General features: G+C 31.4%; 1 protein-coding gene across 1 annotated transcript in view; it reads right to left on the bottom strand.

The window, feature by feature from the left end:
- Positions 1 to 1,129: 1,129 nt before the first annotated feature.
- Positions 1,130 to 27,847, bottom strand: part of LOC129230252 (microtubule-associated serine/threonine-protein kinase 3-like) — a 102,427-nt gene continuing 75,709 nt past the window's right edge. Inside the window, exons 19-27 of the mRNA XM_054864653.1 lie at positions 26,254 to 26,324; positions 25,900 to 26,016; positions 25,666 to 25,776; positions 24,555 to 24,782; positions 14,372 to 14,529; positions 9,902 to 10,047; positions 8,812 to 9,122; positions 5,349 to 5,560; positions 1,130 to 3,736 (exon numbers count right to left, since the gene is read on the bottom strand). Of these exons, the coding sequence (XP_054720628.1) occupies positions 1,130 to 3,736; positions 5,349 to 5,560; positions 8,812 to 9,122; positions 9,902 to 10,047; positions 14,372 to 14,529; positions 24,555 to 24,782; positions 25,666 to 25,776; positions 25,900 to 26,016; positions 26,254 to 26,324 (3,961 nt within the window). The remainder of the gene's footprint in view (positions 3,737 to 5,348; positions 5,561 to 8,811; positions 9,123 to 9,901; positions 10,048 to 14,371; positions 14,530 to 24,554; positions 24,783 to 25,665; positions 25,777 to 25,899; positions 26,017 to 26,253; positions 26,325 to 27,847) is intronic.

Raw genomic sequence — 27,847 nt, 5'->3', positions numbered from 1 at the left:
AGCCACAATTTTAACCGTAAGATAAATTGGATTTGAAAATCCAGATTCAAATAGAAAGTTGCTTTTTACATATTTTGAACCAAAAGAAAAATGCTACAAAACTGAATTGACTGCTATCATTAATATATTGTGACATATACAAATAAAGCAATGTTTTATAGCTATTTGAAAAGCAATTGAATCTATGTCATGATGATATGCATAAAAATAATTCTTAAAAATATGAAAAGGATATTTTTGTGCATTAGCTGGAAAATTACATGCAAATACAACTGTAATGCATCAAAAACTTGATATTTTTAACATTTGATTCTTAAAGTACATTGCATATAAAACTCACTTTTATAAAAGTTATTTCTCAAATTTAGATGCCCATCCCCCTCAAGATATTTTATGAAACTTACAAATACTAAGTCTAACCCTTTTACTCCCCACTCCCACTTTTGATTCATTAACAAATATTATGACAAGAAATGTTAATCTACAAAATTTTTTATATTCTGAGAATAATTTCTAAAAACATAAGTAGCTCTATAATGACTTTAGAAATTTTGCTTACACATCTACCGAAATTTGGAAAGAGTAATATTCTTAACACATTAGTCTTAAAAGAGAAAACCATAATTAAATTAGATAGATTTTTAGTTTTGAAATCATTTAAAAGCACATGAAATAGCTGGATATCACAACATGATCTTCATTTTTTTTCACTAACTTAATTTACCTAGCTAATAATAGCAGTGCTATCATAGACCTGGCAACTGAGCTAAAATTTTATATTACAAAAAAAAAAAGAATAAATTAAAAAAAGAAATCATTAAAAACATCTATTCTTAACTGTAATTTAAGCATGCACTAAAATCAGAACCATATCCTTCGTACATTATTACGCATAAAGCTAAACATACCATTACACTTATCCTCCTATGTACTTACATATATATGAACAAAATATCAACAATTTTACTCAATACACTTAAGAGCAAGCTGTGGAAGAATATCTAGAAGAGAAATAGCCTAGCATCTTTTACAGAAAGCAAACAATACATTAAATTTGGCTTAATATTTGGCATTTAATAACTTTGCTTTATGAAATCCCAAATCCATCAAATTCCCCAACAGTTACATTTTAAGATTTCTTATTATCAGTTGCTTTTTTCGAATGATCTGTTTTATGCTCTTTTTTAGAATCAACAAATTTAGCCTCAGATTTTGAATCTGATTTTGTCTTGGACAGCTTTATTTCAACAGATGACACAAAAGTCTTGCCTTTTTCTTCAGTTTTCTTGGAGCTATCTGAAGCACCTGAAGATTTATCCGAACAACCCTTTTTTGTTAGAGTTCTTTTTATTTCATCACTGGAGCATGATGGACTACTTACTGATGAGGAAACACTTTTTCTGTCTTTCATTTTGCTCGACTCTTCAGCTGTCAGTTGAACACTTGAAGTTAAAACAGTAGGTTTATCACTGATGGTAGAGTTCTCTTTTTTGACAATTTCTTCCTCGTTTTTCAACTGAATAGTACCCAACAGTGCAGGATTCTTTTCTTTAGGCTTAGTTACTTCTTCTTGAGGATTTGTGTGAATACTTGCAACTGATGCAGCCTTTTCTTTGGCTTTATTTGCTTGTTCGTTGGAACACTTTGGGACACCTGCAGGTGAAAATGGCATTTTTTCTTTAGACTTGATTGATTCTTCTTTAATAGTAGTTTGAATTATGTTTGAAGACGATATATTGATTTTGGACTTAGTTATATTTGTTTCTTCACCCATTTTCTGAATGTTTGACGAGACACTACACTTATTTTTTGCGTTACTAACATCTTCTTTAGGCAGGTTAACACCAGACAAATGAGATTTATCACTGTTTACAGGTTTTTCAGCAGATTGCTTAGGTTTCTCTACTGTTATTTTTTCGCTTAGATTCTCTACGATAGTTTCTGTAATTTGAGTTTTGATAGCACTGAAATGTTTTTCACTTTTTTCCTTATCAACTGAAATTAGAATTGCTTCTTTTGGAGATTTTTCAGATTTATTTACAGTTTTAAAGTCAGACTGATTAGATCCCACAGTAGGACGTTCCTTCTCACTTGACAAAGTTTTAACATTTCCAGCATCTATTACACTGCCTGAGCACTTTTTAAAAGAACTCTCAGCTTCTGAAACATCATCTTTCTTTGAAGATTCTTTTTCTGGAATTGTTGCAGATTCACCGGTGTTATTTACAATTGAGAAAAATTCCGAAACTGGAACTGGAGCAGACTCGCTCCTTACTCTTTTCAAACACGAAACATCGCATTCAGAGACTTTCTGAGAATGAACATGCTCTAAATCAGCTGTCATGGAGCAACTTGTAATTTCAATATCAGGAGTAGATGATAAAGTTTTTAGAGTGCTGCTTGTGTTATCACTCACAGTTGAAGTCCCTTCTTTATGAGATTCTTGCTCTTCAGCAGCAAATAACTGCTGCGTCAGCAAAGATTTAACAGACTTGTCACCTCTCTTACGCAACTGTGAAACAGTTGATCGGCTTATCCTGCCTTCCAGTCTAGATTTTGGAGTTGTACAGCTATTATCATACTCTTGAAATGCATAATTTTCAGCTGATGCATCTGACAAATCATTAAGGCTTTTCCCAACACCTTCAGAAGAGCCATAGGGCGTAGATCTTTGAGACATCAGACACAATTTAGACGATGCACTATGAGACAAGTACTGAGAACGGGGTGACGGAGATGAAGCCAAAGCAAGGGGAGAGGCTTGTCCTGAAAAAGATTCACGTTTTACTTTGACTTCAGCAGATTTGGGATGAAGACGATCGGGAGATAAAGCCCTCCTCAAAAGTGGAGAACTTGGCTCAGCACTTTTTGGCCTCATAAAAGATTTTTTGGCAGATGAACAGATGGTAGCAGAAAGTGGTAATACTGAGGTTGATTTAAGCGTCTGTGCAAGTTGAGGATTTGATGGATGATGACCAATGGGGAATGCAAGAGGAGATGGTGACCTAGTCGGAGAAGTAGAAGTTATTGGTGAAGGTGAGGGAGTACGAGCCAATGGTGAAAGAGGGATGTGACCAACAGATTTTCTCCTAGGAGAATGGAATGATTGTGTCAGCTTATGTTTAAGACCATGAAGAGAGCTTGGGCGAGGAAAGTGAGGAAGATGAGTTGAGCTTGCTGGAGAGTTGGGCACACTTGAACTAGGAGAACTGCTCTGAGATGAATTTCCAGTGGAATGAGGAGAATCCGACTGTGAACAAAGTCTAGTAGTGGGCGGCGATCTGGGGCTTTTTGTACGAGTAGGCGAAGCAGGTAAGCTGTCATTTAAAGTTCGTGTGAGAGACTGGAAGCTGCGACTAGGAGTTAAAACAGGAGAAGAACTTGAAACAGAGTGATGCAACTCGGCACTTGCTCGCTTACTGCTCAAGCGTCTGAGCAAAGATGCTCTGCGCTTCTTATCAGAGTTGGTGTCTCTTTTCACTTGAGCAGATTTGCGTCGACAAGAGTAAGGTCTTCGGGCCATTTTTATGGCCGTTGGATTTCTTTTACGCCCACCCGATTTGATGGTTGTATTATCAAGTGGGATAGTTCGGATATTTATACGATCCCCTCCTGATAAAATGAGATGTAAAACTTGATGATGCAAAAGCCCTTGAATGGGTTCTCCATTGATATGTGTAATTAAATCTCCAGGTCTCAATCCAGATTCAAAAGCAGGGCTGTTGCTTTCAACTGCCTAAAATTTAGAAATAATTAAATGAATTTAAATTCAACAGTCACTGAATATTGCAAATAATGAATATTACTGAATACTTAATTTAAGGTTAAAAATTCATTTTCAAGACAAAAATATATCTAAAGCCAAAAATGGAAGGTATTATATTTACACAAAGAAATTGTGTGCTATACAAAATAAGAACTAAGAAATATACTACGATACATTTTTTTTTTAATGATGTACATTTAAAGTTTTTCAATCAAAAATTATTAATACAGATAACATAAAGATCCAAATTTTATCCAGCTTTCCATATGTAGTTTTGAACTTCCATTTTCCGATTTTTCTCCCCAAGGGAGAAAAGGATAGGAAAAAAAGAAAAACACAAACAGACAGAAATGTTGGTCGTAAGGTACAAGGAAAAGTTTCACAGAGAAGAAAGCACTCTTATTAGTCGATCATTGAGCAATCAGTCTGCCAGGACTTTTCAAAACTATTGAGTGTAGGCAGGTAGGCAAAATTTTCAGCAGAAATTTGCAAGATTTTGGCTAATATCTTCTTCAGCACAATATTTACAGATTTCCTCAAATTAGAAATAATAACAGCTGAAAAAAATTAAGCTTTATTTATTCAAAACTGCTAATAATTCCAGGATATGATGTTGTAAAACTACAAAATATTAGCATCACAAAAGCATTTTCATGTGAAAATGTAAAGTTTTAAACCACATTTTGCTTCATTTACGGGAAGTTTAGATCTACTACTAATTTGAAGAAATGCATGAAAACTGTGCACAACCTCTGTAAACATTACTTCAGACATTTGAAGATATTTTCAGAAATTCTGCAGAAAATTCGTCGTTTTTGACTGCCCAGTGCCCATCCCCGCTTTATAACCATTACACGCCCCGATAGGGCAATCACATTTTTTCTCAGGTAAAAATGTTCGTGTCTTACAACAATTATGGAAATGGCTTTCAGGTGTTGGAAAATGCAGTGCTGGAAAAATCGCTTACCAGAAAATGAGAATTTTTCCTAGCATGATCAGCTTTCCAAAAATCAAAGTCATATATCAAAGATCAATTACTAGCACAAAAAAAATAAATAAAAAAAATAAGCTGAAGTGCAACAATGCTGAACAATTGTAGAACACACAAGTTCTTCATGATTAATATAATTTTTATGCTCTTTCAAACTGTACCAGAGTACACGTTTAGGCTCTCCTATATAAGAAAGGGAATATTTGAAAGAGAAATATCATAAACCATAGGGCTCTGCCCACCGTTGGGTGTAAGGAAAGACATTCAACAAAGTCTTTTGTTTGATGTTTTCACATCTATCAGCTCAGAGTTTTTGCATTGAAAAAGGGGTTCCTTGTAACCATAAGACTTGTCTGTGTGTGTGTGTGTGTTTTTTTTTTGTTTACATTTTTACTGCATACTTGATTTGATCCTAAGAACTATCAAAACTCTTACCAAGTTAAGAAATTCAATTTTTAATAAAAATTAAAATAATGAGTTGAAACATTTTTGCTCAAAATTGCATATCTTACTCGTGAAAAAAAAAACATTTTTTACCTGTTTTAGAGAAACAAACTTAAATTTCCCACCCATTACTTTTATAGAACTTACCATTATTAAATGATGAACTGTATAAACATCAGAATCACCATAATAAACTCGGATGGCTCTAATAGTAAAACCATAACCTCTTGCCCCTTTTCTTATAATTATTGGAGGTTTCAACTGAGCAACAAGTGGACTTAATTCCCTGCTAGGGGATGCATCACGGGAACTCGTGCTGGAACCACCGGGAGAACCAATTGGAGGAGGGCCGAATTCATCTAAAACAAGAGGAATATTTTAACATTTGTAATACAAGAAACAACGAGTTTACAAAAAAAAGATCATCAGGCAAAAATAAAAAAAAGTTTATCATTAAAAAAAAAAAAAATAAGAAGCATGGAAAAAAGGGATGACTTTACATATTTAAGGATAAACACAAATCCTAATGAAACTACTTGTTTAAATAAATAAGACTATCATTGTTTCTAAATCATGTTAAACACTAGCACATTGTTAAATTTTGGTGACCAAAAACCATGACATTCATGTGTACATTATTCTATTTTAACTGTGAGTACAGCTGAGTTATTACACTTTGCATGAAAATTGTGGCTTGCTAATGTGATCTGAATCATGTAATGATTCAGCTGTTCTATCGCACACTGAGTGATAGTAACCATCAAAATCCCAAAGAATTATGTTTTCAAACAGTCACATGCGATCATGCATTTCGATTTGCTTATTTCATTTGCGAGTATTTAACAAAACTCAATGCTAATCTACAAATTTCAATGTCAGATTCAAATAGCGACTATATACCAAATTTTGCCATGTATTGCATGATGGTGATTGATGACAACTTTGAAAGTTTTCTGAGGATCTTTGTTGTAATAGTTGTTTTGAGTACACACATAATTTGTTTCTACCCTAATTTACAGATTACTCATATATATTTGACATTTGACACCCACAGAGATCCCCGCACCTACCAATTGCTTGGTTTATCAGTTTTTACTCATGAATAGTGCAGACTCCTTTGTTTAGCGGAAATTTTTGGTACCCCAGTTCCTTAATATAGGTCACTCTATACAATTCCAGCTGAATAGTGGACATTTCAAATTCAGAACAGCGATTTGTACAAAAAATGCTTCTTTTTGAATGCTTTGACAAAATTTTCTGGGAGCTAAATAATTTTAGAAAACCTCTTTCTAATCCTCAAATTGAATTTTTAACTCTGCTGTACCCCCTTCTCTTCTATTCTTAAAGTTATACATTTGAAAAAAAAAATATAACAAAAAAAAAATAATCAAAGAGGTATTTTTTATCACTTACATGGTTTGACTACTATCAGCAATGCATCAAAAAGCATAAGATCAAAATAAAAAGACAAAATTAATACATTTCAAATCAGAATTATACTAAAGTGAGAAAGATATGCAAATTGATAATATTGAATTATAAATATAAAGGCAGTGAAATCCTGTAACAACAAAACATACATTTCAACAAAATAAATGTGTAGTTCCAGTTTGCTTGTCGTTACACACATTGATTGATTTCCATTACAACTAATCAAATTTGAAGTCCCTTGAAGTTTGTTGTAACGGGATTTCACCATATTAATTATAAATAGTATTCTACATATTGTCGCCTCAGAGCAACAGTAAGATATCTAATTCCAGAAACAACACTAAGATATCTTACTGTTGCTCTGAGGCAACGATATGCTTAATTTCATACATTATAAAGCCAAAATGTTGATTAAAATTGAATTCGCAAAAAAGAATTGAAATGACAAAAGTCAATTTCAAAATTCTTTAAAATTTGTACCAAAAGAATTACTATTAACCCTTCAAATCATGAGCCTATTTATGGGGAGCATACAGATAGCTCCTTTGCGCAGTTCCAAAAGTAATTAAACAAATAAAATTAAAAGAGTTATTTCCCAAATTGCTCCCCTTCCTTCAGGAGATTGGATTTGTCTCTTTAATTTAGTCTTCTTTCCTTATATCCTTTATATCCTTGTTTTGTTATTTATGTTTTCTATGTTTCACAAAATTATTTTTCAGTTAGTTTCTTTGGTATATTGGTCAAAATTTAAAACTTTGTTATTCTGTTTACTTCAGCAAAGATTTTCAAAATTCTAGAAGTTATGTGTCCTTCTCTCGTTGAACAATTTCACTTTTTTGAACCCTTTTTTCATCTTTCTAACAATTGTTTGGCACAGTATAGCATATGAAGGCTCTTGAGCCATAAAATCCAATATAACTAACCAACCAACCAAAAGAGTTAGAAAAAAAAAATTATTAAAGAGAGAAAACTACATTGTTCAGAAATTATCTCTCATAATATGGAAAGTAAACAACAAACAACAAGCAAATATTGTTTGAGTTTAAAGGTGTTGTAGAAAGCTTTGTTACAAAGGAGATTTTGGAGAAAATATCAATGGCATTGAGCTTCAATATAGTGCATATTTGTTCTTGGTACTTGTCATTAGTACTCTACCCCTCCACAGTGTTGGAAACTTTGCTATGCAGAGAAGAAAAACCAGCGCCAAGTAGTTTTTACTACCATTCTTTCAAGTCGTGATGTGCGGCAATTGTGTCAAGTCGAAAAACTTAAGCTGCATCTCCGGGTCCCAACGCCAATACCCGCTGACACAGATATTTCAATGTTCAAGTATTACAACAATTGAATGAAAAATTATCATATAAGCTTTGTGCTACAATATGATTAAAGTGGAAAAAAAAAAAATTACTTTTTTATCACTGCTCAATCAAGATGTTGGTTTGTCATTAGTGGATGAAAAGATTTTTTTTTTTTTTACTTTAATTATTACAACAGTTGAATGTGTTTACAGTTAAAAGCATAAATCAATATAAATTCAATGTTTCAGCACAAATATATTTTAAGCACATTGATATGAGTGAGATGCCACATTTCTGACCATTACATTTTAGGATTGAAAAATAGACACACCTGGTGAGAGGCCAAGTTAGCTTAGTCGGGAACTAGGGGCCTTGTCCTTGAAGTGGCCCGACTTCAAAATGGAGTAGTATAAATTTTATAAGTTTTAAGGGGGAAGGGGTCGGCATCTAAACTCACAAGGGTCCTCTCTTTTCTCTCGGCAGAGCCGAGAATAGAATCATAATCTTATGAATTGAGGTTTAATAAAATGCATACGAGAGATTTTATTGGATTCTTTTTATCCACTAATGACAAACAAACACCTTGATTGAGCAGTGATAAAAATTATTTGCTCAAAAAACTTTTAAATTCTTGTGTGTATGAAAATGCTGATAAAATGTACATATCATGCATAAATCCATTAAAATTTTCATTTTTAAAAATCAGCGAATTAATTACTATGCAAGAGAGGAATAATTGTATTTTTGTATCATTCAATTTGACTTTTAATCTGATTGTTTCAAGTATTTTCAATATTTATTTATAATTGATATTGGCTTTTATTGAAATCCTATAGAAAATATTTCATTTAAAACAACAAAGCACTTTAATAAAAACAAACCTGCTGGGATGATCAGAGATAAGCCAGACACAGAAGCAGATTTAATTACAGATCGTGTACTCTGCTTAGTCATTGGAGAAGCAGGTGAAACGCTCATGCGACTAGAAGTAGGAGGCTGGTTGGCTTGCGGCGAGACTTTAGCATCTGTTTCTTCTACAGGAGATAATTCCTTGTGATCCTCAGGCATTACATCACACTCTGAACTGATTGAAAACCTTGGCAAACTTTCCTTAGGAATGAGATGAGAAAACTTTGAAAATGGCTTCTCACTGTCTAAATTCAGCATGCTGGTTGACAAAGACTTTCCATTTCTATAGAAAAATAATATGAAAAGGTAAATCACTAACTATAAAATATGGTGATTATACACTTAGCATTTTTCGAAAGCACAAATACTTAATAATTTCAAAATTAAGTATGGTACTGCAGGATTTCTTAACCTGTACTTTTAAGTAAATTGGTGTTTCAAAAGCTGTAAGTATGTGTCCCTTGAAGACATATGTGACTGAATTATAGTTATGATCAAACATCTAGTCCAGGTTGACATTATTTAAAGCAATTTATCAGCCAATGCTGTGACTTTTAGAAAAACAAAGTAAGATCTTATTGGTGTGAGACTCAATGCATTGTGAAGAAGGTCTTGGCTTTGGAAACAGCTCAAATTTCGAAAAGCACATGCCTAAAGTGAAAGGGAAAACTTAGAAAATTTTGCCTTCCAAATGGGAAAGTTGAAAATAAAGTTAAAATGTGGAAAGTGTCAGCGAAATTAAGAAAGGTAAAATGATTTAATATATCAATCAAAATAAAAGTAGAAATATAAACTATTGTGAATAAAAATAGTATTAATTAGAATACTTTTTGCATAATTTTTAAAATACACCTAACTTCTAATAAAACCTAACTTCAACCACATATTTTGGGAAAAAATTATGTTTTGACAAAACTACACCTTCAAAATTTCTTCCAAAATTTATATAGTTGACAAACTTTGTTTCCTCTGAATTTCTTCCCTACACTTTATATTACTGGCAGCATTAATAGTTGTCAGCAATTCTAAAAAGTAAATGAATAAAAATTAAAATAAACTCACACATCAAAAGGTAAAAATACATCTTTTGAACCCATATCTTCTGGAGTCTCGGCTAAGCTACCCATTAAGGAATTAGGACTTTCTGAATGATCAGAATTATTAGAATCCGATCTGCTGAAAGATTTCCGATATTCCTCTTTAGAATGCTAAAATTAAAACAAAATGCAAATTATTAACTCACATTATTTCAATCAACAAATGAAAATTATACCAAAAATAATAAAAACTTGAAATTTTACGATAAAAAAAAATTCTGGCTAAATTATCCATACTATTCACTTGGAGTAGTTCAATACGAAAACAAATATTTCCACTGTTTTATTGGTATAAAAATTACAATGCTTCTTTAAGCCATTTTAATTAGGACTAGAACTAAAAATTGGAAAACTGGACTTTCTCACTAAAAAGGAATCAACTAAGAACAATGAAACATGGAGTACTTAATTGACAAATAGGTTGTCGATAGGCAAAGATTTGAATTGGAAATTACACATATAAAATATGAAATCACTAAAGAATATCACCCTTTTTACAGTGAAAGAAAATGGAGCCTGTTTAGCTCATATCTTGAATGTGGATAAACTGAAATTTTACTTAAGGAATACCCAAATGTGGTTGTAAACCTTATTTTCCCTATTTTTCATTTTGCAATTGCACATTTTTACCTTTGTCAATTTTAATTGAAATCCTGCCAATTAAGATTAGAGTTATCTCTATACCTAGTTTTTTGTGGGAACAAGTGTTATCAACTCAATTTTGCTGAATTTCGAACCTCTAAGTCCCATTGGCGGATGAAGAATACAACTATGGGATTTGCCTCTCAAATAAAAAGCAACATCATAACCATTACATTAATAACCTACTTTTCCATTTTAAAAACTCTTTGAATTAACTAATATAGTCTTTCTCTTTAAAAGCAAAGGACAAACTTTTATGTTTTCATATCTTTTAGAGAAATAGTTTCACAGACAGTAAAACCACTTCTTTCATAATGCCTCCTGAATATTAAATAATTATTAAGATTGAGAAATTCTTTTGGTCCACAATGACGAGTCGAAGCAACTTTATCAGTCCTCAGTCTTTTCTTTTTCTTGCATAGCCAGTTTTATTGTACGAAAAAATCCCCTCAACAACAAATTAACTTTTCCACTACTAAAACATAAAAGTCATCAGTTTAAATAAATGTCAATCTAATTAATTAATGAAAATAATGATTATAGTACAATCAAGTGTTAATTATGCATCTGGAAATTATTTCATTTTTGAGCGGTAATACAAATTTTATAAATTTAGTGGTCTGTTACAGGCAGCATCAGACCACTACAAGCTCTTGGTACCATTGCATCAGTTTTTCAATTGAGCTTAGGATTATTTTGTGTTTAGTTGAAATCTAGTTTTTGTGAGCTCTGAAACAGAAATGGTGGTGACAGCTGTATTATCTAGTCAAGAGTAGACTATCAAAGCCTCAAGCATCATCTACTATGTGGTAAGACCCTTTTAATTGCACATGAAAAGAAGTGCTGAAAATAATGGTCAACACAAAATCACTGACATGCAAAGGGTAGATTCAGAGAAAACAAAAATAATTGGGGAGTTTGTAAAAGTAGAAATAAACTGACTAAGAAATTTGGGAAAACACAGGAATAACAGTTAAATGGCAAAAAAAGTTTTGTGCCTATTGCCTCATATGAAAAAGTTTGAAAGTATGGAAATGTTTTGAGCCATTTTACAACCCAAAACAAAAACTTTCAACAAACCACAAAAACGAGGCAATAATTTCAGTCCAATTCCGCGACAAAAACTCGGGCTGCCATCTAGTGATAGAACAACAAGTTTACTTCTAATTTATTATAGTTGATTGCAATATTAGCGGAAAAAAAAGTGACTGGAATTTTGTTGAAACTATTTTTCGAATACAAAAGCAGTCAATTAAGGAAGAAAGCTTTTTGTCTTTTTTTTTCCGGCGAAGAGAGGAGATGTTACGTTAAAACTCGTGCTGCTATTATCTGGTAGAACATCTTCTATTTTATTATAGTTGATTGCAAAATTGACGAAAAAATATTGACTGAAATGTTTTGTTATAAATATTTTTCCAATACGGAAGTGATCAATTAGGGAAGAAAGCTCTTACGTTTTTCTACAGCGAAAAAAGGAGGAATTCCGTAAAAATAAAAAAAAAATTTGCTAGCTGTTTAAATTCGTTTGAGATTTTTATAAATCATTACAGAATTAATGTTCAATTGTGGCATAAGGATATTTATAAAACAAAGAAAATAAATGTATGTATGTATATAGATGTGTGTATGTTCCCTATATACAGGGCCTGATTATTGCTGAAAAGGCCATGGCGTATGGCCCCTGTTCTTTAGGGGCACCAAATGGCCCGAGAAGGAACGTAGGGGGGAGGGGGGTTACAAACACCAGAAACAAAACATACCAAACTGAACAAATTTTAATTTTAGGATCGGAAAAAGGCGTTTTTCTTTCCTATGAGGGAGAAAAAATGCTCGCAAAAACTAAAATAAAATATCCATAGAAACCCCTAATTTTCTGCATCAGATAAAATTTGTTCCAATGTACCAAAATAATTAGAACCTGAATTATAACTGTTCTTGACTAATTTCATGCTAAACTGTAGGTAAACGTTCAATTAGAAATCCATTGTTGATAACAGTCATTGTTGAACAATGCTTTTAATGAAATTTGTAACGTGAAGAAAATCATTAAGAAGAAAGATATGTTGTCATTTTTTCCCCTTTGAATAGGAACAAATAAAATTCTGGCTTTTCCTGAAATTGGGGATCTAAAATTTTTCCTTTCTGGTTAATTTTCCACAATCTGTCAAAGAATTTTACATTTTTTTTTTCTTTGTTCAAGCCTGGCTTGTTAAACACTCGTCACTTGACGTAACTTTTATTTTCGAGTTAGACCAAGCAAAGTTGGGTGACACAGCTATTAGGAAATACAAATCATTTTTAGAACTCGAAAAAGGCATAATCGATGAAATAAAGCTTGTAATCCAAATGTCGTTGCTTTTCAGCGAGGGGGTGGGAGGGACATTACCAAAATTTAAAAGTAATGAAAATGAAAAATGAACACTTTCATTTTTCACTTTCTAGCACAATGAACAATTTTAGAAATAAATCATTAGAATAAAAACAATTACATTTTAAATTGTTCGTAGCTATGAAAAATATCAACGGTTGTAAAATGATCAACAAAAATTCATAACACAAAAATAATTTATTTCATGATAATTTAAAAATTTCTCGCAGCATTAATTAAAAAATAATATTAATAACGCTACAAGGAAAATGCAGCACAAATATAAAAATAAAAGTTTTACTAAAAAGCGTAGCTTTTAATAATGTAAATATTATAAAAAATATAAAGTTTGAAATTTTTTCCTGAAAGTAAGAATGAAAATTAATAAATAAATAAGTATAAAATGATAAATTTGCAAAACCTCCCAGGCCCATGTTTTGAAGTCACGAAGTCTTTCTTTTTAATACAGAAAAAATGTGAACAGAGACAATCGACTGCAGTGGAGTTTTTAAATCCACAAGCTCACATCTATTTTGAAAAGAAAAAGGGGTTCCTTGTAACTCCTGAAACACTTTTTAGGACACTATCCTTTATTTACTTTTAGCTATGCATCGCGGTTTCACCCCCGTTAATAAGACAACAATGTATTAAAAACCTATTTCAAGTATGCCACACTATGATATAAAATTGCTCATCCTTGTTCATCAATGTTTTCCGATAAATAAGAAAACCAAAAAAAAATTTCAATTAAAATTAATTGAAAACCCTCGATTAAAAGATTTACATGATATTATCGGTAACTTTAATAAAACAGAACGCTAATATTCTCCTCGTCGGCAACCGGATTCGATCTCGAGACAGTCGCATCACTGGCCAGCGCCTTACCGATTGAGCTATAATCACATGTGAGCTATGGCTTAATCAAGCAATAAATGATGTGTTCTAAAATATTATCAATTTGATTTTAATTTATTGCTGCTCCACTCCTATTAGTCATAACGTAATGTTATATAACCAATAGCCTTCCTCAATAAATTCGACTTCAACACAAAAAGGATTTTTCAATCCGAACCAATAGTTTCTGAAATTAGCTCGTTCAAACTAACAAAACTCTACAGCTTTATATTATTAGTGTGATGATATTTACATTTCTAAAAGCTATGCTTTTCAGTAAAACTTATTTATTCATTTATATTTCTGACGTACGTTCTAATTGTACAAACAATCTAAAATGTAACTGTTTCCATTTACATGATATATTTCTATAATTGAACTTGCTAATGTATTACCAGGTGGCCGCGCTTGCGACGCGGAAAGAGACTGAAAATAAAGGTTCGTACCCTAACAGAATTTTTTCCTACACTAAACAAATTCCACATTAACTACATGTGCAGCATTAAGAAATGATGAGATATACTAAATCACCTGTAACATATGCTCTTCTTCCAATTCTTTTTCAACACGAGAATAGACTTTTCGGAATCTAGGGGAGCATGATGAAAAACTACTAAACAATGAACTATCATCTGCATCATCCATATCTTCTGAATCATCAACTTCATGACTATATCTATCCGTACGAGCTAGAAAGAAAAACAAGAAAAGTGGTAGATTTCATTACAGTTAATTAAGAATACAACAAGTAGTGATTTAATCAAGTAGCTGAATTACTGGATGCTCCAGCAAGATACTTTAAATTTGATTATATTGTAAGAAAAAAAAGTGTTTTACTACTATTCTTTTTTTCTACATATTTCCTGGAAATAATTGAATTCATCTAGCATAAGCATTACTTGCAAAGCTAATAAGGGAAATGTGGGGCATTTTTGCGAGCAATAATTTTTGCTAAAATGAAGATATTGGTAGTTTTGGAAAATGAAAATTTTGCCCATATCATAATGAACAGAACGGAAAGTTGAAAAATTCACTGCAGAAAAAACATTTTTTGAGGCTTAAATTTTTACGAAAAAGAGTACTTTTACAGTATATGTTTAAGAACATAGTCAAAATACTGCTAGACAGGTGGCTCTGCAAATCCTGAAAATATTTTACTACAGTGAAAATTTGATAAGTCGAAGTTGCACGGAAAGCGAAAAAAATTCGAGTTATCAAAAATTCGAATTATTGAAAGCGAAAACAAAACTATAGAATAAAATGAAATACTACCACTGAAACTCATTAAAATTTCAATGTGAGTAAAAATAGATAGAATTATGTACTAAAGAGATTATATACATATATTTGACAGAGTAATTACTATGTAATATAATTACTGTATGAATTCCAGAGTTTGTATAGGGTAGAAAAAAATTAAATTTTCATTCTGAACTATAACTGTTTCTACTTACCAAGAAATAGAAGAATTTATTTTATAAAAAAAAAGCTGTAATCAAACATTGCTTCCGAACAAAAATTTGTTCCTTCACTAAATAGTTCTCGGATCCTTTTAATGCATCAAACAAGGAATCTGGAACATTCGAACGGGATTCCATGAATACAAGCAATAATCTGCTGCTCTTCTTATACCTTGAACAGAAGATAATTTTATCACTGTCTCAAGTTCTTCCTCCTTTTTTTTTCACCCCAGAAACACTTTCGCTATTTTCCTTTATGCACGACAAAATATCTTCATCAGTAGGGTACTCAGTGACTAAAATTACACTATAAACAGTAACAAAATCCATGTATTTGATGCAATGTACATTGTACATCAGGGTGGCGACAGGAACTGTGAAAAAAAGTTCCCTGACTTTTCCCTGATTAAGTTCACCAAATTTCCCTGATTTATGATACCAATAATAAGGGTTTTAATAATCCATTGTATGTTTGTATAAAATGCAGTATTTTAAACGTTTTAAGTTGTGTAAAGTTGTTGAACTAAAGAAATATTTTAAAAAGATGCTACCTTTTTAATAAAATGATTAAAAAAACATACCAAGTCAATTTTTTGGGGAAAAAAAACCCTACAAAACAGTATATTAAATTTTTCTACGTGGAAAGATTAGAGAAAATTAAAAAAAAAAAACTTTACTTCCAGAAACCACTTAGCATAAGAATTAAACTAATTGTATTTATGATAGAACTAAAAAGTAATTGAAATTATTTTGAACTAAGTTTTCAAACAGTATAGTAATTGTTGCAAGAATAACAAGTAATAGTGAAAGAATAGAAGCCCGTGGCAGAAAGCTGCCGAAACGGCGACATTGTCGCAGAATGAGAGAAAGTTTGTGCAGAAAGATTTTGCACTAAGGAGGGAAAAAAGGTCAGCAATAAAATCATTCTGCAGAACAATACCAAAGGATAGCCGTTTCACGGTAAAAAATGTAACTGAACTATGAATTAAGGAAAAGGCCTGATTTCCTACAAAAAATAAAATAATTGCAACATTTTATAAAAGAAAAAAAACTTTGGCGAGCGCCAAATCGAGCGATCATTGATGACTGTGGTAGTCTGCAACATCGGAGATCGGGAGGTATGGCATGGATAGAAACCAGTTCCAACCAGAACTTCTCACCACGTGGAGCGTTTTAAAGCAACCCTGTGTTGATCAAAGAAGAGAGGCTGGCAAGTGGCGACGCACATGTTTGTGTTTGTTTGTATGAAAGGCTTGTGCTGACTTGCTTTATTTCACCTCCATTGAAAAATTAATTTAAGCCCTTAAAAAATTGCTCATTTGCGGTGTCGCAAGTTGCAGCAACAGAAAACAGATGGAATACTTGATAAATTGTGTTTTATTTTGGACTGACCAATAGTTATTCAGATAGGGGTGTTTAAATGAATGAAAATCTCTCTTTGAAGGAGTTATAGATTTTCTTTTCTGAATGCATACTCTAATTAAATTCTTTTTTCTTCGTATGGAAAGGGAACTTTTGCTTGCTCCAGTACTTGATTTAAATTCTTTCTTTCACATGAGGGAGAGGGCATTGGTGGGTGCCCACCTGAGAGGGGGGGGGGGTCATGGCGCAAACTGAGACATTAAAATTTGTAAGGAGGGGGAGTTGTTTTGAGGGGTATTTTTTTTCATTGGGGGGGGTCTCCGCGATATTGAAGGGGGTAAGCCCTTGTCCTTAGGGGGGGAGGGGGCAATCCCAGGATGGGATTTCTTTTTTGCTTTAGTATTTTAATAAAATCCTATTTTCTTCTGGGGGTGGTTGAATTTTCAATTTGTTCTGACTAAAATATGTGTTTTAATTAAATTTATTTTGAGAGGGGGATACTTTGTTTATAATCTTGTGTATTGCATATATTACTTTTTTTTACGGGAGGGTGCCCTTTATTTATTCATTTTTCCTCCAAATCACATGCATGTTTAATTTTTTTTTTTTCAAACTGTAATGCATATTTTAATTTAGTTTTTTTTTATGGGAGGAGGAGGGGTGATCCTCATTTATTTTTTCAAATCACATTTGCATGTTTTAGTTTTTTTTTTTGGGGGGGGGGGCACCAAATTGTAATGAATATTTTAATTGAAAATTATTTTTTCTTCGGATCTTATTTCTTTGAGTATTGAATACATGTTGCATCTGTATTTTTCTGGTATTGAGAACTACAGATAAGTAAGTGCTAAGAGACTAAGACTGAAAACTTAAATATGAGACTGGCATCTCTGTTTAAACAATCACACACTGCTATAACACAGTGGTTGGAAAAACTACATTTTTTTGTAGCGAACTACAACTACAACTACTTTGTTACAAATGTAGTTAACTACAACTACAACTACTTTTTTCAAAATGTAGCAACTACAACCTACTTCTGAAATGTAGTCGCTACTTCGCTACTTTCCAAAAAATAAGTAAATACAAAGCATACACAATAGGTTGTCCCTCAAAAAATGAAAGTCAATTTTTCAAATTGCATACACTCTTGTATTTTTCTTCTTGTGTAAAAACAATCGTGAAAATAAATTACTTTTAAATTTAAAAAAAAAAAAACCACCTTCAAAAAATACTCCAGAACTAAAAAGCAAAAAATAACTGATTACACTTACATTCTATTTCCTACCCAAACATAGAAATGAAATTTATTTTAATTAAATGAAATTCCAGTACAAAAATCAACTGAACTAAACACGGAATTATAAAATAAACACCGATTTAAATTGCTATACGGTGAATTATTTTAAATACCTAACTAGTTATATACGATTTCTTAATTTTTAATAACCTTTTGAAGTCGGGGCCGCCTATAAACAACTACATAACGCAATAGACAGCACACTGAATCCTGAATTAAACACTAATTTAACTATACGCGAAATTAGTCTTTAAAACTAAACCTACTCAGTTACGTTAGGTAGTAGTTTATAGGAGGCCTGGATTTCAAAAGGTTATTAAAAATTAAGAGATCGTATATAATTAGTTAGGTATTTAAAATAATTCATCGTATAGCAATTTAAATCAGTGTTTATTTTATAATTCGGTGTTTAGTTCAGTTGATTTTTGTACTGGAATTGTAAAATAAATTTCATTTCTATGTTTGGGTAGGAAATAGAATGTAAGTGTAATCAGTTATTTTTTGCTTTTTGGTTCCTGGGTATTTTTATTTTTTTTGAAGGCGGGGTTTTTTTTTTTTTTTTTTTTTTTATTTAAAAGTAATTTATTTTTTGCTTGTTAGTGGTGTAAATAACACGGCGAGCGTCTCGGAGACTTTCGACGACTGTGTAGAAAGGCTTTTGCAGATGCATAACTAATTAACTAATTACAAAAAAAATTGTCTTCATCATTAGTTGTTCAACTTTATCAAAGTTTGCTTTCCGCAAGCAAATGCACGAGTCACTAAAAAAAATAAATAAATAAAGAAACGAAATCGCTTTAAGTTTAAATTTGTAAAATTGTAAATTTTAGAATTGTAATATTGTAAATTGTAATTTATGTTTCACAATACGTGTCATGTAACTCGTGATAAAAGTCGCATGTTTCTTCACATGGCCCCACTATAGATGAAGTTTAAAAATTCCACTAGAATGAATTTTATGTTTGCTTCAGAGAATCCTTAATTCAAAATTTTCATTAGCATTACTCCTAATAATATATTTTTTTAGTACTTTCTTTAACTATAGGTAAAAAAGTATATACCTTTGTTTTATGGCCTTTGTTTATCAATGGGTTTTATATTTAATCGCTTGTGAGGGAAATTGCATGAAATTTATTGTTTTACCCTTAACTTTTCCCTAAAGAACTAATAGGGTAAATCAAAGATTTGGAACCTAAGTTAGACCACCCCTAAACAAAACCACCACTAAACAACAACAAAAAAAAAGCATAAAAACCGGTTCACTAAGTGAGACGATATACAAAGTTAATAAAGTACAAATCGATTTAAATGTGAGTATGATATTTGAAGAGTTCCCTCAATTTCATCAAACCTGAACTTGATGACCAATAGACCGACCGCTGAGGAAGTATACCGTTTCAAACAAAAAAAGAATTTTCCTTATCGGTACAGGCAGGGGCGTGCATAGAAATTTTGGAGTCCATCATAAATGTCTTTTCCGGACCCCTCTCCATATTGTTAACCCTATATTTCACCCTTAGTTATAAAAATATTGGGCCCCCTTTAGGCTCGGGACCGGGCCAACAGGTGTCCCTCCCCCCTCCCTGTGCACGCCCCTGAGTATAGGTGTCTTCGAGTATTTATGGAACATTGTACAAAGGAAAAACAAATCCGACGAGTTCAGAACCTCCTCTTTTTTTTTTTTTTTTTTTTGAAGCCCGCTAATTAATATAACCCTAATTTCAAATTGAACTGGCGGCATCATGAAATAGTAAATCTAGAATATTGGTCAAACTTCAGAAATCATACACAGTTATAATGTATATTATTAAAGAATATAAATTAAATCGTGGGGGAGGGGTGGTCTGTATTCAATTCCCCCGCAATTGAAAACAGTAAATATAGTTAAAAACTGGAATATTAAATAAAGAACATTATATCTTAGTGCCTAAATAAATTTACTTATTAGTAAATAAAATATTAAGGTAATTGATTCAACTATTAAAGCAGCAAAATATATTTAATTTACTGCTTTGATACGCAGTAATAAATACATTAGTAACACCTATAATAATAAATTAGCAGGCAGCGCAGCGTTGCGAAAATTAATCATCCATGTGCCGCGAGAATTAAATATCGTTCAAGAGAAAGCCAAAACCTTAGGTGTGAAAATACACCGATCACAGCAAAACCACGTGACCGTGACGTATGAAATTTAAAGTTTCTTGGATTTCTCCGAGACACCATATCAGATCCAGACCAAGTTACAATGGGACCATCTGGAAAGTATACCCTTCCACACAAAAAATTTTTATTTTTTTTTCAAATCGGTCCAGTAGTGTTGGAATAATTCGAAAACATACATAAAAAGTTGCAATACGAAATCATAACCTCCTTTTTTGAAGTCGGATAAAAAGTTTCATATAATTTGCACAATGGTTACCCGTGTCGACTTGCACCTGAAAGTGTAAAACAGTACTTGTATGCTAGGCCAAATCGAAAAAAAAAAACTTTTTTTAGAAATTTATATTAATAAAACGTTGCTCCTATACCCAACACCCCACATGTACCACAAGAACATTTATTTAAATTAAAAAACATTTAAATATGCCACACTTGACCTAAAATTTATAATTTTATTTAAAAAATTGATTTTTTTTTCAGTTATCTTTCAAAAAATTACATATAAACTTAAATAGAATATCAAGTTCAAAAATTACTGGCGAACACATTTACAGATCAACAATTACAAACGAATAATAAAAAAATAATATATTTTAAATGAAAAATTTAACTCAACCTGAAAAAAATCCATATCTTTGAGTACTATGTAGGAGACTTAAAAATTGCAGGAAAACAAAAATTTCTATTTAACACTAATTCTCTACTTTTCTACTTTACTGTTTATATTTTTCAGCTTCATAATTTCGTAAAATCTTGCATATCTGAAAATATGTATCAAAAACTTAATTTTTTGAAGAAAATTATAAATGTTGGGCCACGTGTGGGATATCTAAATGGGTTTTATTTTGAATAAATATTTTTGTGGTGCATATGTGGGGTATAGGAGCAACGTTTTATCAACAGAAATTTTGAGTTTCTAAGAAAAACATTTTATTTCAATTTGACCTAGTACTACACAAGTGCTGGTTCACACTTTCAGACATAATCGGCACTTGTTGCCGTTGTTCAAATTATATGATTTTTTTTTTTTTTTTTTTGACGTAAAAGGATAAAATATAAGAAAGTGTGCGACTTGAAAAATCAACTTTCGATTTTTTTGGGGGGCGGGACACCCTAATACACAAACACACCGTAAGAGGATTGAACAAAAAAAGATTGATAAATTAGTTCATCAGAAGACACTAAGAAAAATATCTGTTATCATACTCTCATACACTGTAATGCTCGCATTTATTGTAAGTCCTCCAGAACAGTTCAATTTCATCCTTTTCTATAACAGTTTCAGTGGCTTCTTTTTATTTGGTGAATACTGTCAAAAATTTAAGCCTCGCTAAAATATTTTTGTTTTTCAATCTTCGGTCTGCTCATGTAAAATTCACCAAATTTTCAACTCGCGAAATCACCAATATCTTCATTTTCACCAAAATAAGTGCTTTTTTCAATGTAAATATTGGTGAAATATAAAAATTACGACGACAAACAAACTAAAGGCGTCGAACAGATAGCAGGTATGGTGTCAAAATGAAATACCTGAGGTTAGCTCGTGTTTTTATTAGTATTATTTCTCATTGCATCTGCTGATGTACTTGTGTAAAATTTGCGCCAGTCAAATTCGTTTGAACATTGATATTTTTTTTTTCAGTTTATTTGAAAGTAGTTTCCAGAAATCGCTACAAACTACTATTTTTTTGTAGTTAACTACTCACTACACTACTTTTTTTAAAAAGTGGTGCGCTACACTACAAACTTCTCAAAAATGTAGCTACTACAGTGGCGTCGCTACTTGTAGCGCGCTACTTCCAACCACTACTATAACATAATAATTCACACTAGAATTACATAAATTAGCATAATAATTTACATTGCTTTTGGTCAGATTTTATTTTTTTCTCCACTTACCTATTGCTGTTACCATGGTGTTAATATATATTACCATTTAGCTCAAGGTCACCCCCCTTTTTCCCCCCTAGCAAAAACTGAAAATCTGTTGGCAGCCCTGATACTGAGCTTTAATGCTTTTCGTTTTCGTATAAATGAATTTTTCACTTTTGAAATGAACTGCACTTAAGTTTGTCCATTAGTTCATTTTTCACTTCAAATTTGTCGCAGAAACTAAAATAAAATTCTGCCACAGGGAATAGAAGTAATGTAGTTATTCTTATATAACTAATTGACATATTTATGCAAAACAGATGAAACCATTTGACATCCATTCATAGGGAGCTCTTCTCTAATCAAGAACGATGGTTTTAATGAATGAATACAGCATTTTAACAACAAAAAAATAAAGATATTTACTTAAGTACACAAGTTAACTCTATTTCAAATGATTTCAGTATGTAACGAAAAAAATCTTAGATTGCTTTTGTAACAAACAACTTTGAAATGCAAGAAAAAAAAAGAAGAAAAAAAAAGCAGTTAGTTAACTTTAAAATATATAAAAGAAGAATACAACTTGGTTATAAAATTAAAGAATCATTTAAGTCTGAAGAAAAGAAAACCTTTATAATCTGCGGTGACAACAAATAGTATTACGGCATAAAACAAAGTTTTTTTATTGCAAGTTCAATTTTAGCAATTAAATTAAAAACGCGAAGAAGTAATAACTTTAAAGTTTTTATAGTATTAATTCAAAAACCAAAGATTTCCTCTTGAAATCGTGATTACAGTACTCTAATTACTTCGAGACAATGGAATAAAGTCAAAGGAGCTAAGGCATTAATGAAGGCTTCCTCTTTGCCTGTATGGTTGTTTATTTTACGTAGCATTGAAAGCGTAAAAGGAAATTTCACGCTAGGTAAAATAAACAACCTAGCAGACACAGAAGCAATCTTATGAAGTTCATACTGTGGTTAATAAGTAAGATTCAATACTTTAGACGTTGAGGAAAAAAGATGCACAAATATGCGGCAGTGTATAATTGCACCTCATTTATTTCACTTTTTTTTTGAACAGATAATTGGTGGAAAGTCCATAGGGAATTAGAGTACTTAATTTTGTAAAGCAAAAAAAAAAAATTTTTTTTCTTCATAAAATCAATTTTCCCTGATTTTTTGTAACTTTTTCAAAATTCCCTGATATTTCCCTGACTTTTCCCTGATTAATTAAGTTCCCTGACTTTTCCCTGATCTCCCTGATCTGTCGCCACATGTACATTTTCTTTTGTAAAATGTTCACTCATTTTGTAAATTTATGTCAGATTTATTAGATTCACTTTGTCTAGACGATTTTTGATGCAATGGTGCTGGTTTTTCTTTTTGTTCAGACTTTTTGGAGGAGGAAAAAAAAGATTTTGACTTATGAAGTTACGTTAGAAAGGAAAACCTAAAAATGGTCATGAAATAAAATTTGGCTTATCGAATATTTCGACTCGACGAAATTTGGCTTATTAAAAATAAACAACATTAATTCTCCATTCAGTTAGACGGAAATAACGATTCAATTTGGCTTATGGAAGTTTTCAGCTCGTCAAAGTTTGACTTACCAAAGTTTCACTGCATTTCACTTAATTCTACTATAACAAAGTTCTGTAACAAACTTATTGCAAGCTTGCAGCAGAACATTTGAAACAGGGTTTGCCGACAGATATTAGTCGATATATATTAAATATATATGATATTTATTTTGAAAAAATCATGATATTTTTGATATTTATTTTTTTTAATTGGTATTTTCAATATGAAAACTATATTAATCATAGGAATATTATTTAGTAATATCATAGTAATACATTTATTATTAAAAACTACCAAAAAGTTATGTACTATATTTTTATGATGTACTAATATGTCATAAATATAAGAACGTAATAAAATATTAATTTTTCTTTTATATTCACAAAATTATTAGTAATGTAACAATTTTAATTCATATTAAAAGTGCATAGTTAAATTTTAAATGTTGGTCAGAAAAGAAGAAAATGTCTTATGACTGTGCACCTATAAAAGGAATATTTTTTATTTCTGAACCATATAACTGTGTAAAAGTAGCTAAAAGAAGAAAAATGAAAAACAGCAAATGCTAAATAAACTTAATTAAAACTGATAAAAATGTAAAATGAAATATTAGGATAAAATAATAGATGAAATTCTAATTTTACTAATATAAGAAAATAAAGAGTGAATTGAGGATGAATTTACTATTTTGAAGACTTTATTATGTGATGATTGAAAATATCGGAACAAAACATCTTATATATATATATATATATATATATATATATATATATCAAAATATCGGGTATGTTTGTTTTTTTTTTTTTTTTTGAAAATATCATACTCTTGAACTATGCATGAAAAATTGTTTGCTGAAAATATACTTAGAGAACAACCACGCAAACGCTTGAATTTAATTTCATCTGATGAAAAACAGAAGCATGCAATGAAATTCTGATTTTGCATTCTAAAAACATTTTTTGCCCAAAACTTACTATCAAAGTAGCTAGTATCATCTTCTGAATCAAGCTGTGGAACAAATTCTGCTTTCTGGCGTAACAGTGCATTCCAATTTATTTCATCAAAAAACTGATGCTCTTTTACTTCTTGTGCTCCACCAGTCCCTAAGCGATCCATTGGACTTTGTTGGAGGAGGAGAGAAATAAGTTCTTTGGCATCTTCAGTTGCAGGCCACTCATTTTCAGCTGGCCATTCGATCTCATCTGAGTAGACAAAATGGAAAATTTGTGCAATATACAACTTAAAATGTAAACCGTTAGATACAGATATCATAAAACAAATCATATAAAATATTTATCATAAATTTAAATAACAAACTTTAAGCTAATTACGTTTAGTGTGGTACTTAATGTTAAGTTTTATTGACATGAATGAAAAATTGTTTTATAATTCAAAAGGATTTTGTTATTTTTGACGAATTCAAGAATTTGGTTCAACCCTATTAATGTGTTTCAATTATTTGGAGAATGCTGTAGTCTTTCTCATTGCTTTTTGTCAATATGCATAAGTATCTGAACATAAGGGTTGCACAGAAAAACTTTTTTTTTCTGAATTGGCTAATCCTAGTACTTGTTCTTGATCAAAATGACAAAATAAAAATATCATTTGTGTGTCTCAAATTAAAAAGGGCTTGGTTTTGTATGTAAAAAATTGTATGCATTTACAATTAAGCTTTTTTTTTTTTCTTTATTGGAAGACCAGTGGGATGTTCGCATAATCAGTTTACTGTTTTAAAAATTATACGAAATTTATTTAGCTACATCAAGAAAATTTTATGAAATTTTAACCATGTGAATATAAATTCTTTTAAAGTCTTAGTACAAAAGTTCACAAGTTATATACAGTAAAACCCCTCCTAACGGACACCCCTTTTTTACAGACATTTTTTTATTCCCTGATTCCAACGCTAATAACATTGTTAAACCCCTGTCTTGCGGACACCCCTCTATTGTGGACAAAAAAATTTGTCCCGTTAGTGTCCGCATTAGAGGGGTTTTAATGTATTTTGGTGTACAGACTCATGTCCACATTTATAGGCATAAAAGCCCTTGAAATTAAAACATGCATTTCCCTTGATTCACTTACCATTTATAACATGAGCGAAAAGTTCTTCAGGAGTTTCACCAAAAAAAGGAACACAACCAACCAAAAACTCATACAGAATGATTCCCATTGACCACCAATCAACGGGTTTACCTAAAATATTCAATTTGTCAATATAGGTAAAAATAAGTAAAAATAAAAATGCAAGGCATAGTCAGAAAGCTTGATATAATTTTATTTTTTATAAATATTTTCAAATTTGCAAAAAATACTAACCATAGCCTTGCCTTAATATTACTTCAGGTGCTATGTACTCAGGAGTACCATATACTTGCTTATCAGTAAATTGTTTAGTTTCTCTGTCAACATAACCCTCATACAAATTTGTAGCCACTATAATACAATAAATTAATAATATAATAAACCAGAAAGAACAAATTTGCATCATATCAAATTATAAATGAAAAATGAACAAAGAAGATTTGTACTAAAGTATGATTGAATTCTAATTTGTTTTCTTTTAAATATCAAATAGGCATGCAAAGATGATATAGAATTACCTAATTATAAATTAATTTAATAAAAAGTCCAAAAATTGTTTAGGTCAAAAAGAATAATGCAATTACTTACAGTTCATCAATCCAACTTTAGACAAACCAAAATCAGTGAGTTTGATATGGCCCATTGAGGTAATCAACAAGCTAAATGAATTTGGAAAGAAAAACAATGTTGCAATTTTGTCACAGAACTTACATGCTGTTGAATTATAACTTTTAAAAAGAGGCAAAAAAAATAATTCATTAAGTATGCTTATCAGGAAATGAATACGGTCATTTTTATTAGGTTTCTTTTGGTAGACCCCTTCCGAACGTTTTCAAGCCTGCCAATCTAGTGTATACAGTCAAGCATTGATATATCGAACTTCCTCACCTTGAAATGATTGATATCTTAAAAAATATACTGCATTTTGCATGTTAACTTCTATGTATTCTACAAAGTTATTTCAAAATTAAAACTATTATTTTTATTATTTCAAAATTAAAAATTATTTTTTAAAAAATTGATAAAAATTAAGATAGTAAATTTTCTAGAGACTAATAATCTATTGACTAGTTTTCAGTATGGTTTCAGGAAAGGCAAATCTTGTGCAACTAATTTATTACATTTCTATGACAAAGTTACCATGGCTTTGGACAATAAGAAGCCTGTAGATGTTGTTTACATTGATTTTCAAAAGGCTTTCGATAAGGTACCGCATGTTGCTCTACTTAGCAAATTAGCTGATATAGGAGGGAAAACTTTCATTTGGGTAAAAAACTGGCTGACCGGAAGGAAACAAAGGGTAGTTGTAAGGGGAAATTACTCTAATTGGAGTGAGGTTTTAAGCGGGGTTCCTCAAGGATCAGTGTTAGGACCTGTTTTGTTCATTGTTTTTATGAACGATATTCACAAAAATATTTCTGGGAACACGAGTTGTTTTGCTGATGATGTCAAAGTTATGGGGACTATAGATAATGAAGAACAAGCAAAACAGCTGCAAGAGGATCTAGATCATATTACGGAGTGGGCTGATAAATGGGGTATGGCTGTTAATGTTGGGAAATGTCAAGTGCTACATTTAGGGCATGGAAATAAGTGTACAAGTTATTATTTGCAAGGATCAGTCATTAGTCAGGCAGACAAAGTTACTGATCTGGGGGTCTTAATAAGTCAGGATTTAAAGTTTAGCCAACAGTGCAGCATTGCTAGTAACAAGGCCAATAAGATGCTTGGGTTTATCAATAGATCTATTTCAAACAAATCTAAAGAAGCTCTTCTGCCCTTATATAGAAGTTTGGTAAGACCCCATTTGGAGTATGCTGTTCAGTTTTGGTCTCCTTATCTTAAGAAAGATATTAATGTATTGGAAAGGGTTCAAAGGCGAGCTAGAAGGCTAATAAATGGACTTTCTCACTTAGACTATGATTCCAGGCTTAGAAGGTTAAAAATGTACAGTCTTAAGCAAAGAAGAGACCGAGGGGACATGATTCAGTTGTTTAAATTTATTAAAATGAAAGATGTTACGGGGCTGAAGTTAAGCACTGAAAACAGGACAAGGGGTCATTGTTTTAAGCTATTTAAATCTCAGGCTAACATGAATATTAGGAAAAATTATTATTATAGCAGGGTAGTGGTACCTTGGAACAGTTTACCGGAAGAGGTGGTAATGAGCAAGGGAGTAGAT

Source organism: Uloborus diversus, chromosome 9 (genome assembly GCF_026930045.1).
Source record: "Uloborus diversus isolate 005 chromosome 9, Udiv.v.3.1, whole genome shotgun sequence".
NCBI classification, from domain to species: Eukaryota; Metazoa; Arthropoda; class Arachnida; order Araneae; family Uloboridae; genus Uloborus; species Uloborus diversus.
Note: the sequence above shows the minus strand (reverse complement) of the source record. Positions and strands in the feature narration are given on the sequence as shown.